This window comes from Prunus persica, chromosome G3, assembly GCF_000346465.2.
Source record: "Prunus persica cultivar Lovell chromosome G3, Prunus_persica_NCBIv2, whole genome shotgun sequence".
In the NCBI taxonomy this organism is placed as follows: Eukaryota; Viridiplantae; Streptophyta; class Magnoliopsida; order Rosales; family Rosaceae; genus Prunus; species Prunus persica.
The window spans coordinates 6,001,494-6,014,976 of record NC_034011.1 but is presented as its reverse complement, the minus strand read 5'-3'; the positions used below and the strand labels follow the sequence as shown (position 1 = coordinate 6,014,976).

Genomic DNA, 13,483 nt, shown 5'->3' with positions numbered 1-13,483 from the left:
AGGAAGATAAACATAGAAAGAAAATTAACATATGTAATAGACTTGTTAATTAATTAATCAGACTTGCTAGATTGTTAAGTTTTGCTTTCTCTTCTCTTCCTACCTATTTAATTTAAGAAAAATTAGGTTTTAGACATAATTAACTTTATTAATTAGTTTGTAAGATATTAGATATTTTGGTTTTAGTTTTAATACCTAGGAAAAAACTACTATTTTGGATTAGCCCAAAGAGAGGCCCAGATTCGTTGGGCTAGGTAAAAAATAACAACTGATAAGACAATTCTACCATTCTTCTTACAAAGCCTGGCCCATTTGTAAACCTACAAAGTAAATGACGCTTTTGCCCCTGAATGTTTAAACAAGGCGCGAGCCTGTTCTCTCTCTGTTTCGTTTTCGTCCTCGTTTGTTTGGCAACAGATTTCGTTCGTTTGGCAGGCAAATTTCGTTCGTTTGGCAGACAGATTTCGTTCGTTTGGCAGGCAAATTTCTTTCGTTTTCGTTTTCGTTCTCGTCGTTGGAGCTCAATTTTCTGGTTGGTTTTCCTTTTATTTCTTCCTTTTTTGTTCGATTATCATGCCGAATCTGTCAGTTGTTTTGTTCGATTATCATGCGAATCTTTTTCGTTCGATTATCATGCCGCATCCTGTTCCAAAATTCAGTGCAGTTTGTTTGTTTCCTTCTAATTGGATAATCTTTCGTTCGATTATCATGCCGAATCTGTCAATTTTGGGTTTTTCGAGCTCAGTTTTGTGGCTCGATTTTGTGGCGCGATCTTGTGGCTCGATTTTTTTTGCCTCCTCTGTTATAAACTGCATCTGTTTGTTGGAGTGTTGGCAGAAACTGCATTGCAGTTTCTGGTTTCATAAAGGCAATGTTACAACTGCTCATGGAGTTAAATGTGTTTTGATATTAGTTTTAGTACTTTTAACGTGGTTTCCTTTTGGTTTTTATTCGATTTGTTTTGCCTCCTCTGTTATAAACTGCATCTGTTTGTTGGAGTGTTGGCAGAAACTGCATTGCAGTTTCTGGTTTCATGAAGGCAATGTTACAACTGCTCATGGACTTAAATGTGTTTTTATCTAAGTTTTAGTACTTTGAACATGGTTTTGTTTTGGTTTCTATTCAAATTTAAGGGTATGTTATCACATAAAGTGCAATGTTGTTTCTGTTATTTCAGTTTTTGACTATAAACTGCAGTGTAGTTTCTTGTTTCATAATTCGATTTCATACTAATATTTGGATTTCTATTGGAATGTTACAACTACTCATGTACATTATTTAGTGATTTTAATTGTTTTCTGTTTTTGTTTGTTGTTTTGTTTGCATTTTCAAGGCTAATGGAGGTGTGTGTCATTGCCAAGTGCACATATAAGTCGGAAACCATCATGTTTTCAGTTTCATCAGAGTCATCCATGGTTGATATTTTGAAGACTTTGTGTCTGAGGTTTAAGGGTTTGCAGTTGGGTTGTTTCACATTACGGTATTCGGTGCCCAGTTATTCGGGTTATTTTCTAGAAACGGATAGCGATTTGGACTTGATGAGGACATTTTTGTTGATATCAAATGAGAAGACTGTTGATATTTTAGTGAAGGATTTATGCGGGAGCAGTGAATATAGTGGTGATTTTTGTGTAAATAAGGAGTTGATAGCATGTGAAAAGGGCGAGTCGTCGTGTTCTAGTACTGTCGAAGACAGAAACGAGTTTTTGGCAGGTCGAAAAGAGCAAGTGCTAAGCCTTTGTTGTCGAATGAGTGAGAGACATACATACATCATGTGGGGCAGAAGTTTGACGGTGGTGCAGAGGAGTTCTGGTTGAAATTGTGCAAGTACGCTCTTGAAGTAGGATTTAATTTTTTATATGCCGGCAATGACAAGAAGCGGGTGGTTGCTGTTTGTTTGAATAAGAAATTGGAGGGTTGCAGCTGGCGTGTTTATGCTTCTCGTTTTGAAGCTACTGGCAGTTTTGTAATTCGGACGTTAAATAATGTTCATACATGTGCGGGTCGGATACGGGAATCAAAGAGTAAGATGATGAGGTCTCGTGTGGTGTCCTCCCTCATTGTGGACAGAATTCGTGCAAAACCAGAGCTGAAGCCAGTTGAGATTATACATGAGTTCAAAGATTACTATGGCATAGACATTTCATACTACCACGCATGGTTTGGCAAGGAGTTAGCTAAATTGGACGTTCACGGTGATGAGTCGAAGTCCTTCAATGAGTTAGTGTGGTATGCGGACGCCGTAAAGGAAACTAACACTGGTTCTCTCTGCACTATTGATTGTGAAGCTGGAATTAATCGCTTTCGACGGTTTTTTGTGTCTTTTGGCGGTTGCATTGCTGGATTTCAATATTGCATACCCTTGTTGTTCATTGATGCTACGTTTTTGAACAGCAAGTACAAGGGGCAGCTTCTCTGTGCTTTGGGAAAGAATGAAAATCAAGGTATGGTTACTGTAATGTATTGCAGATTTTCATTTGTTGCAATTTTTAGCAGAAACTGCATTGTAGTTTCTTGTTTCATAATTCGATTTTATTAATATTTTTTGCATGTCTGTGGGAATGTTGTAACTGCTCATGAACTTAAATGTGTTTTAAACTTAGTTTTAGTACTTGGATCATGGATTTGGCTTTTGGTTTCCTTTCAAATTTGAGCAGATTTGTTTTCATAAACTGCACTGCAGTTTCCCTTTTTTGCTTATACTTGTGCTTTTGGTTTTGTTTTGCAGGGTTTTATCCTCTAGCTTTTAGAGTTGTTGATTCTGAGACAGAGGAGAATTGGACTTGGTTTCTTCAACATTTGGCTTCTATATTGCTACCGATGGGGAGAGTGGTGACCTTTTTCTCGGACCGCAATCAAGGTTTGTTAAATGCTTGGGGTTTGTGTTTCCCGGATGGCCTTATTCTTACTGTTATTATCACCTCAAACAGAATTTGATATCAAAGTACCCGAAGTCAGGTTATGGGAAACTGCTCCAAGACCGTGTTATCAATTTATTTAGTAGATGCGCACATGCTGTTACGGAGGAAGAGTTTAAGGTAGCAATGGAGGAGTTGGTGATTGTTGGGAGTTCGAAAGTGAAGGCATTTATATCTGATTTGTCTAGAGATCACTATGCCAACGCATTTTTCAAAGGAATGCGTTATGGGGAGATGGCAAACAGTTTAGCGGAGTCCTTTAATAATTGGGTTGGTGTGTTTCGAGATTTGCCGGTGCTACCTTTGATAGAAGGGATTCGACAGAAATTGATGGTATTGAATTCTCAACGACGAATTGAAGCGGAGAAGTGGACAACAGTTTTGTGTCCGGAGATGGAAACTAGACTCTGTGAAAATGCGGAGGCCGGTAGGACTTGGGCAGTTCGTCGTTCTAATTGCACTGTTTTTGAAGTATTTGCTGATTATTCTGTGATGGTTGATCTCGAGCAAAGGACTTGTTCTTGCCGTCTTTGGCAAATTGACGGTTTTCCTTGCACACATGCGGTGGCTGCGATCCTAGCAAAGAGAGATTCAGTTTATGATTACGTGGAGTGTTACTACAAAACTGACTTTTTTCGAAAAGCCTATGAGAGTCCTATTTTTCCTATTCCAGATATTGGGAAAGGATTGGGCAGCAATGGTTCTGCAGCTGGAGTTGTGCTTCCGCCAATTACAAAGAGGCCAGCCGGAAGACCACCAACAAAGAGGATCAAAGTTTTTGGTGAATTTAAAAGGCCATTGAAATGCAGTCGGTGCAGTGTTGCTGGGCACAATAGGAAGACTTGCAAGGCTATTATATGAACACTCCTTCTCATTTGATAATTTTTTATTTTAGATATGGTTTAGCGAATGTATAGTCAGTTTCTGCGTTGCACTTTTTGCAAAAACTGTATTGCAGTTTTAGTTGCTTGTAATTGGCTACACAGCTTCTAATTGGATATTGTGATTCTTTTTTGAAGTTAATAAAAATTATACAATTGTTTAATGAGTGGATATTCGTTTTCGACTGCCATTCAATGCTTGTTTTCAGATTTTGAGCAGATTTTGTTGCAGAAACTGCATTGCAGTTTCTGTTTATTTGTTGCAGATTATGAGCAGAAACTACATTTCAATGCTGACCTACTTAAATGTGTTTTGAACAAAGTTTTAGTACTTTGATTATGGCTTTGGCTTTTGGGTTCTTTTCACATTTTTTGAGCTGATTTTTTATTTTTATTTATTTATATAAACTGCACTGCAGTTTTAATTTGTTGCAATATTTTGACCAGAAAATTCAGTGCAGTTTGTTTGTTTCCTTTTCGTTTTGTTGCATCCTGTTCCAAGATTATATTACAGTTTATATGTATAGGAAATATGTTCTCATATACCATAACTAGAAATATTTACAAACATCCACAAGAATTAAAATACATATTGTCTTGAGTTAACGAAAGGCAAATCACTAGAGACGATTAATTACACAGTTTTTGTGGTGTAGGAGTTTTGTGACATATTGTGCTCGATATTCATTCATGAATTTCTTGTCCACGCTTTTTGGAATGGGCTGTCCTTGTGCTATTTTATCCATATAGAACATGACGAACATGCCGCAATCCAATCTGCAAATGAAATACGAGATTAGTTTTTTTTGCTTTTGAATGATTTCAAACTGTAATGAATAGTTGAGTAGACACAATTCTTACGAAGATACACTTTGTTGAGCACATTCCATGTCATCCTCAAATGGAAACTGCAATGGATTTTGCATAATCCAATTGAGAGTGAGTTCTTCAGTTGGAGTCAAATCTTTTTGTAGAAGTGTCGGGGGCCCTTACTTTTGCTTCACAAGTGTTGGTTTTTTTTTAGTTTCTATGAACACTCGTGCTTGAGGTCTTATATATTCTAGCCACCCTTCAACAATATTAACCTGTTTAAAGAAGAAGAAAAAAAAGAGAAAAAGAAATGGTAATCAGTGCATTGCATATTATAGTTTTGGTCTGAAATTAGGCAGTATGTATAATACAGAAACTGCAATGCAGTTTCTGTTTGTGTTTGTGCTGAGAAATTAAGACAGTTTCATTCCATTTACAAAGTTTCGAGCAATGTCAATGCACCTTTCTTCTTTTCTACGTCCCAACGATCTAAGTGGATTGTAGTGTCTCCACTTTCGTTCATTTTTGTGAAATGTGAGAAGTGTGAAGTGGAACTCTTCTTTTGAAATAATCGGGAAGAAAAGAACACTGCATTTCCCGAGTTTTTCAAGTAAGTGTTCATACAGGAACCTGTGCCAAGATGGCTCTTGGAAGCTTTGCATGTAAGCCTGATATCATAGAATGACAATTTGTTAGTATATATGTTTCGAAAACTGCAGTGCATTGTCTGTTTAAACAATTTTGAATTTTCAAAATAATACTTACCCAAGTCCATGTGGACATGTACTGTGGACTCTCTGTCTGCATGGGCTCTATTTTATCCTCCTCTATTTGGATATAGGCCTCAATAACCTGTTTCACATTGATTGGAGAAAAATGGAATTATAAATGGGTAATATAGGTAGCACAAATAAAAAATACAGTGCAGTGTGTGTTATAGAATTGGTAAATGCTTACGTTTTGTAACAGTTCCAGGTCCCATACAATATCTTTGAGATCATGGTTTGTCACTTTCTCATCATTGAGTCCTGCCCAAAAGTTATCACTGCGGATTCGAATACATGAAATTCACAAGATTAGTTTTAGTTTAATTGTAATTAAAAGATGAAAGAATTGTTATTTTGGAATAGAGATATTACCGAAGTTGAGTACTTAAGTAGTGTTGTTTTTCAATTCTTTCCCTGTCCGCCTTTGGAATTTTCTGCCACACCTTCCTCTGACCCCATCCTAGTTTTTTCTTTGTTGGCTTTTTTTGTCCTTCATCTTCATCACTTGATTGTTGCAGATCTACAGGTATTGAATCATGAAGGCTCGTTCCTTTTGGGGGATCAGGAATTGGATTTGTGGCATCGGGCTGAGATGCCTCTTGTGTTAACTGCAGATTGAAAGGAAACTAATTAGAAACTTCATTCGATAAAACAGAAACTGCAATGCAGTTTCCATTTCTATAAAGCAGATAACACACTGCATTGCAAGAAACGGAAACTGCATTACAGTTTCTGTTTCTGCAATGCAGAAAATAGAAAAAAGCAGCAGCTTGAACTGCAGTAATTGCATACCTCCTCGGAAGAGATAAGCTTGAATTGTGGTAGTTCTTCATCATCCTTTTTTGTTTTCTTATTTTTTTCGTACACATAGCAAGATGCTTGAAGCCTCTTTCTTTCTCTATTCTTCACCCTTTGTACTCTTGAAGGAACATCAGGTGTTGGAGCATCTTGCTTCTTCTCTTCTTCTCTCTCTTCTTGTTGCTTCTCTTCTTCTTTCTCTTCTTCTTCTTTCTCTTCAACTGGTTGTGTTGGTTGTTTTGTAGGCAGATCCATCTCCATTTCAAAGATTGTTGGGTCTGACAACAAGCTTTGAATTTCTGCCTTGTACTTTCCTTGAATCTCCTTTTTCTTGGCAATCTTCTCCATGTCAATACGAGTTTCCTTGCCTTCCAATTCTGCAATCCTCCTTTTCAGATTTTGTATTTCATTAAGCTGAACTGTAGATTCCACTGTCATGGTGGCAGTCACACATTCTTCATTATCTAATTTCTCTATGTATGTTGCCAACTCCACTTCTAGCTCCTTTGATCTCTTTTCTACTTGGATAAATATATCCCACAATTCCTTCATTTTCTTCTCACTGTCTTCATTTTTTTCATCCTTCCACAGTTGTAATCTTTCCGGGCAAAAGAAGCTAGGATCTTGTTGTTGGCGGTAGTTGATTTGGTCTGTCATGGACTTCACCAAGAGGTCTTGAATTGCAAGAGGTTCTTTTCCAGCTTCATTCTCAAACATTTTCTTCTTTCCAGCCTCTTTTAATTCTGGAGTTTGATCAGCATCATCAGGTTTTCCTTGGTTTTCTGCTTCCTCTGCTTTTCCTTGTTGTCCCTCATCATCTTCTTTTTCTTTTTCCTGCATATTGAACAGAAACTAATTAGAAACTGCATTGCATTGGAGGAAACGAAAACCGAAATGCATAATTCACTGTTTAGAGATTCTTATACCTTGTCAAGAGGGTCTCCCTCTTCTCCGGTAGTTTTTCTCTTTTTATATGTTTTCAAAATACTTTGTACAATGAGATTGAATGAATTCAGAAACTGCATTGGATAAAATGCAAACTGCAATGTAGAAAACACAAATTGCAATGCACTGTATACAGATTTCAATTACCTTCTCAACAGTGTCTTCCTCTTCCCTGTTAGTTTTTCGCTTTTTAGGAGTTTTGAAAATACCCTGTACAATGAGAATGATTTAGCATGGATTCACATTCAAGATACATTAAAACAGAACATGCGATAAATTGCATACCTCGATGTCATTCAAGTCCTTTATTTGGTTGAATCTTGTGTGGAGTTCCACAAGACTCCATTTAAGAATGGCAGGAGTTTCTTTCTCCTTGCCAAGGATTGGTTGTATGATGTTTGTCCTCTCACACAGTAGAAACTGCACAGTTCAAAAACAAGATATATCAGTGTTGCAGTTTCCATTTCTGCATTGCAGTAAATGGAAACTGCATTGCACTAAATGGAAACTGCATTGCCTAAAACTCAAAATGCATTGCATAAGCCACTGTTTACTTACCAATATTAGGATAGTGCAACTCGAAACAGCTCCTATGGAGGCTTCTCAGCTCCTATGGAGGCTTCTCCTCCCTTCTTTGCTTTTGCTTTTGCTTTTGCGGTCAAGGATTCATTCATGTAGGCTGAAACAGCTCTTGCCCACGAATAGCTTGAAAGTGTGTCTAGATTCACACAGTGCTCAAATAATTTCCAATGCAAAGTAGATGAAGAGTTGGCAAAAAGGAATGTCATGCACAGTAGAATCAATATTAGGCTGACCACCTCCTTGTCGTAATCAACTTCTTCTTCTTCTTCTTCTTCAGCTTCTTTCTTTTCTTTTCCTTTGTTCGTTTTTTTTCTTTTGCTCTGTCTTTGCCTTTTCTTTCTTCGGTTGGTTTGCCAAGGCAATTGTCTTTTGTAATTCTGCTTCTACCTGGTTTTTTGATGGTTTTCCCTTTTCTCCAAAGTGCCTTGTTCTGAAGGTAGCAGTGTACCTATCATTGACAAGTTTGACAGATTTGCCTTCATTTGGCAGTCCTAGAATCTGAGTCACTGCATTGCCTGTGATTTGGAATGATTTGGTTCCAAATTTGAAGGACTTTGTATCCGGATCAAATTTCTTGAGCAGCTGTACTAAGTCAAGGTCCGACTTATTCATGTTATTCATGTCAATTCTCTGGCGGTAAAATAGCTCGATCAAGTTCCAGAAATGGGTTTTCTTGAGAAGCTTCTTCTGCCTTTCATTGAGCTTGTCCTTTATGTCTCTAATGATGCTGTTGAAAACATAGGCATTGCACCGAAATTGGACATAGTCTGGGTGCTTTGCTTTCCGATCATAGTTTGGCTTTGGCTTTGGTTTACTCTTTTGAGCCATCGTTTTGATTCTGCGCTTTGGTTGGTTTTCAGCTTCATTCTTTTGTGGTGACATTTCTTGTTCCATTTTTTGATATGCACTACAGTTTGTGGTCAAAATCTGCAACAAACAACCAGAAACTGCTGCTCAAAATTTGATGTGAAAAGAAACCAAAAGGCAAAAACAGTAGCAAAAACGAATATCAAAACACATTTAACTTCATGAGCAGTTATAACATTCCCATAAACCCTAGCAAAAAGCACTCTGAAATTGAATTATGGAACCAGAAACTGCAATGCAGTTTCTGGTCAAAATCTGCTACAAACAACCAGAAACCAAAAGGCAAAAACAGTAGCAAAAACGAATATCAAAACACATTTAACTTCATGAGCAGTTATAACATTCCCATAAACCCTAGCAAAAAGCACTCTGAAATTGAATTATGGAACCAGAAACTGCAATGCAGTTTCTGGTCAAAATCTGCTACAAACAACCAGAAACCAAAAGGAAGAAACAGTACTGAAACCGTCGTCGGTGTAAAACCTAAAATCGAAGAGAGTACTGATTCATTTTCTTACGGTTTAGCTTCGGTCGTCGTCGGTGGTCGTTGCTCGTCGTTGGTGGTCGTTGCTCGTCGTTGGTGGTCGTTGCTCGTCGCCGTTGCTCGTCGTCGCTGTCGCCGTTGCTCGTCGTCGCTATCGCCGTTGCTCGTCGTCTTCGTTTCTGGTCGTCCCTGTTTCTGCTCATTGGCTCGTTTTTGGAGAATAGTTTGTAGGTATACAGTGAGATATGAAAGGTCGCGCGAAACCAGTTTTTGAAGTGATTAAATTTGAGTAGTGTCGTTTTGTGTTGTGTTTTGTAGGAATGTTATGTCGTTTTGACAGTTTTAAGTTTTGGTTTATAATTAAATAAACTGTATTTGACAGTTAAGCACAATGGCACATGTAGTAATTTTAGGGTTATTGGATGTCCTTTTGGTAAAATTAGGTGGCTTTGATTTTATATTAATTAAGTAAAATTAATTATCTTTCTTCCAAATTAGTTAAGTTTTTTATAGGTTAAAACTAAAAAACCCTTTAATTTATCAAGTCATCAGTTCAAAGTTGTTTTTAAAACACATGTTACTTTTTCTTTTGCTATTATTTAAATAGACCAATTGTGCTATTAACAAAAAAAAAAAAAAAAAAAAATTGGAACGTCCAATATTGAAATTGGATGGCACAGTTGTTATATATGTCTCATGAGAAATTAATCAATTCTGGCAATGAGTCGGATATATTTTAATGAATAACTTCTTTTTATTTATATTTTATTCATTATCACAAAAGAATAAATTTTAATTGACAAACCACTGTTTCTTCATTACATTAGTTGGGTTGGATTAATAGTAACAATATAACATCTCATATTAACAAACTTATAACATGGAAACATTAGCAAATTAAACTTACGCTGGATCCAAAAAACTAGTCAACATTTTCGACCAATTAAACTTAGTTGTGTCAAAATTCATATCTCGTGACCTCTTGTCGTAAAATTAACCAGAACCATCAACATATCGGAACGATTTGTTGGCGATAATAATATCAATACATTAGCGACAACATATTGACAATCATGTAATTATTAAAGTTGAGACGTCATGTACAGAGCCAGACTATAATACATTGCCTTAAATGCTATTGGAATAAAAAGATGTATCCAATTAAACTGGTGAACGGACATTTCAGGGAAGCCCCTCCTCACTTACAGGGTCTGAAGCAGTAGCCCCTCCTCACTTACAGGTCTGAAGCAGGGAAGAAAAACATTTCTAGCCGCTTGGTTCTCCCACTCTAAGCCATTCCACCACTTTTCCTCTCCTTCAATAATGAGATCGCTTGTTTGAGCACTGCTAGAGTTGAGAGGCAGCCTAGTGAGCACTGGACATCCAGATATAAGGATTTTCTTCAGAAATGGAACGGGCAAGGGATTTTCGCATATTCTCCACAAGTGGGGTAGTGCGCTCAAACGCAAAACAGTGAGTTTTGCAAATGGGGTAGTTTCCGTTGTGTTCAAACCGAGTATTCTCGTCATTTTAGAGCAGCCACGTACATGCAAGTGGATGAGATTTGGAGCAAAAACGAGCCATTCCAGGTTCTTGAGATTCGTGCAATGTACTACTTCTACGAACTGAAGACCAAGGAAGCAATTCGGATTTTCCAGACGTGTTATCCACGTAGAGTACACATCCGCCATATGTTTAATTTGAAGGGTATCAAGGTATTTCATATTTGCCAACGCCAAAGGCGATAAATAAAGATAGCTTGAAAGGTTCCCGCAATCCTCGCCCTTGAGGCATAAAGTTAGAGTGCAAGTCACTAATATGTGGTGGCTGTCCAAATTCCGGAAACAAGAGGTACCTCCTACTGTCAAAGACAAGACGTCAAGGTGTTTCAAACCCTGCAGTTCGTCTATCATGGTTTTCTCATTATAAAAAAAAACTCGGTTAGAAGAACCACAATCTAGTATTCTCAAAACTTTAAGCCTCGGGAAATTTGATAATATATTTGGTGGAACATAATCAAGATAATATGTATACTCTAAGTTCAAATACTTTACGCGTGCACATGCTGCTAACTCCACCGGCAACCATTTTATGACTGTATTGGACAAATTCAGATGTTGTAATGAAACTAGATTTGCAACTCCAGTTGGCAGTTGAGTTATAAGGAAATTTTCAGACAAATCCAGAACTCGTAGCATAGGCATGAAATCAAAGAAGTCATCCACAATCCTCTTTAAAGAACTTCCTCTGAGAAATAAGGTCAACAGATTGGGAGATCTTGGTGTTTCATCTAGAGATGTGATACCACTACTCATCAATGAAACCCTTTTCGCGTTCTTCCATTTCGCAACATTTGGTGCACCAGTATCCACAACGATGTTCTCGCCTTCTTTCCCAAGGTCACAAGCTAACCACAATGCCATGTCACGAATTACATCATGCATTTTTACTGAATCTCCTTCATCTTCCAACAAACATGAGGTAAGAAGAGTTCCTATGATATGGTAACTCTCATTTTTGGCTTCCTCTACATTACCATATTCATCTAATATATCCTCACACATCCAAAAATATACCAAGTCATCTTTAAGTATGACAAAATCTTCCGGAAACAGAGCACAGTATAAGAAACATGATCTAACTTTCTGACTTGGTAAATTATCGTAACTGAATTTTAAAAGAGGGAATACCTTATCTCCCATTCCTGAAAACTCGGAGGCAAATCTTCTCAGGACTTGAACTGCACGCTTCCACTCTTGGGGTGTTTTCTTGCAGGCCATGACCCTGCCCACTGTGATGAGTGCCAGTGGCAAACCGCCACACTCGTTCGCCACAATTTCAGCAAGCTTGGGGATATCTGGATGAAGAAGAAGTGTTTGTTTCCCAACCTTCTTCTGAAACAAGTTCCATGCTTTGTCCCAAGTCAAACACCCCACCTTTATCTTCTTCTGGGCATCCATATGACCACATACCTCCTCAGAGCGAGTTGTGAAAACTATCTTGAACTTGTTCCGACTGTCAGGAGCTGGAACCCCTACTTTGGTTAATTCAACTGGCTCCCATAAATCATCCATTAATAACACAAACTTCTTTGTGTTCAAGATTCTGAAGATGTCTTCAGCTTTTTCATGCTGCTGTTTAAGCTTCCATACACCACTAGACAGCCCAATCTTTTCACCAATCTTATCTTGAATAACTTCAATTTTGTGGCCCTTGGATACCACAATCCAGATCACAAGATTGAAATCATTACGAGTGCGGTTGAAGTTGTTATGGATCTGGGTAAGGAGGGTGGTCTTCCCCACCCCTCCCATTCCATATAAGCCAATCATTCCCACTTGTTCATCTTCAACGTGTCTCCAAACCTGATCAAAAATCGGCTCCATGCCTACTGTTGGCTCACTAGGTATCACATCCACTAGAGCTGTAGGTAAGCTTTCTGCTGCCACCTCTTCAAAAACTCCCTTGCTTTTCAAAGCCTCCACTTCCACCAACTTTCTAGCAACTTTTTTTCCATACTTGTAGCTGGATCTGTAGTTCTTGGAGCAGTAACCTCCGCAGCATAATTTCTCAATTTCTTGAGTGCTATGGCTTACAATAACTTCGTTCATTTCAGTCTCAAGAGCCTCCACGCTTAAAATCCAGTTATTTACCCGCTCTAACCGCTTTAATCGCGGCTGCCGCTCTGCAAGCTCAACCTCTCTCTGCACATCATTCTTTAAAGACTTGAGTTCTTGTAAAGAAGTTGTGAGAGCTTGAAGGTTTTCTTGGAGCTTACGTACATTTGGTTCTCTTTCAAAAACGGAATCCCAGCAGCGTGAAACAATGGCATCGCATGATAAGGAGATTGACAAGACGCTACCCATTGCTTTGCTTTCTCTGAGCACAAGAATAAGCTAAGCAGAGAAGAAGAAATCCTTTCCCTCAGACCACATTTGCACTTAAGCTCAGAACATTTTTGGGAGAAGAAAGACTCACAAAGGGCGAGCTGCGTCTAGAAAGGAAAAGTTTTAGGCTATCATGTGGAGGGTGGCTACATACAAGTACAGCCAAATCAAGATGAGACGGGACGGACGGTCAGAGGCAGCAGCGGGACTACCATAGGAAAGCCCGCCCCCGCTAGCTAACATAGAAAGAAATAGATTCCCGGGTAACGACAGTCTCTATGTGAATCTCTTCCCGACCAGGCCAGGCCGAATCGGGCCGTTCTAACAATAATGTCACTTACAGGAAGACTTTGCAGGCTGAAAGTCAACTATGGCATTTAGAAGGTGACGTGGGAGCTTTTGTATTGTATGGCTGCAGACTGCAGTGTAGCCTGTAGAGAAAATATCTGTAAATTAAATAGCAGCAGTTTATGGCGAGAGAGTTTCTTTCCCTAGTTCTGTTTTCCCCTGTTTTCCTCCTTGTCATGAAAATGAAATCCGCTAA

The 13,483-nt window shown here is 38.3% G+C and overlaps 3 protein-coding genes and 1 long non-coding RNA gene across 4 annotated transcripts; 1 reads left to right on the top strand and 3 right to left on the bottom strand.

Moving 5' to 3' along the window:
* LOC109947896 lies at positions 1,338 to 3,779 on the top strand. The gene is made up of 4 exons (XM_020559309.1): positions 1,338 to 1,713; positions 1,803 to 2,444; positions 2,729 to 2,832; positions 2,931 to 3,779. Exons 1-4 carry the CDS (start codon positions 1,338 to 1,340, stop codon positions 3,777 to 3,779), a joined length of 1,971 nt encoding a protein of 656 aa, XP_020414898.1.
* On the bottom strand, positions 4,220 to 5,511 carry LOC109948262. Its single transcript, XR_002270876.1, has 4 exons — positions 5,375 to 5,511; positions 5,047 to 5,277; positions 4,661 to 4,884; positions 4,220 to 4,576 (listed from the first exon to the last, which is right to left on the bottom strand). It is a non-coding gene; the product is annotated as an uncharacterized LOC109948262 (long non-coding RNA).
* LOC109948279 (glutamic acid-rich protein-like) lies at positions 5,640 to 6,662 on the bottom strand. The gene is made up of 2 exons (XM_020560774.1): positions 6,169 to 6,662; positions 5,640 to 5,984 (listed from the first exon to the last, which is right to left on the bottom strand). The coding sequence occupies exons 1-2, from the start codon at positions 6,610 to 6,612 to the stop codon at positions 5,745 to 5,747; spliced, it is 684 nt and encodes a 227-aa protein (XP_020416363.1). The 5' UTR covers positions 6,613 to 6,662; the 3' UTR covers positions 5,640 to 5,744.
* LOC18783314 (probable disease resistance protein At5g63020) lies at positions 10,064 to 13,252 on the bottom strand. Its single transcript, XM_020558975.1, has one exon. The coding sequence runs from the start codon at positions 12,916 to 12,918 to the stop codon at positions 10,255 to 10,257; it is 2,664 nt and encodes an 887-aa protein (XP_020414564.1). The 5' UTR covers positions 12,919 to 13,252; the 3' UTR covers positions 10,064 to 10,254.

Coding starts and splice junctions, on each gene's coding strand:
- LOC109947896 (XM_020559309.1), top strand. CDS start 1,338: ATGGAGGTGTGTGTCATTGCCAAGTGCACATATAAGTCGGAAACCATC. Junction 1,714..1,802: donor CAGAAACGAGTTTTTGGCAG/GTCGAAAAGAGC, acceptor ACGGTGGTGCAG/AGGAGTTCTGGTTGAAATTG. Junction 2,445..2,728: donor GGGAAAGAATGAAAATCAAG/GTATGGTTACTG, acceptor TTTGTTTTGCAG/GGTTTTATCCTCTAGCTTTT.
- LOC109948279 (XM_020560774.1), bottom strand. CDS start 6,612: ATGACAGTGGAATCTACAGTTCAGCTTAATGAAATACAAAATCTGAAA. Junction 5,985..6,168: donor AGCTTATCTCTTCCGAGGAG/GTATGCAATTAC, acceptor TTCAATCTGCAG/TTAACACAAGAGGCATCTCA.
- LOC18783314 (XM_020558975.1), bottom strand. CDS start 12,918: ATGGGTAGCGTCTTGTCAATCTCCTTATCATGCGATGCCATTGTTTCA.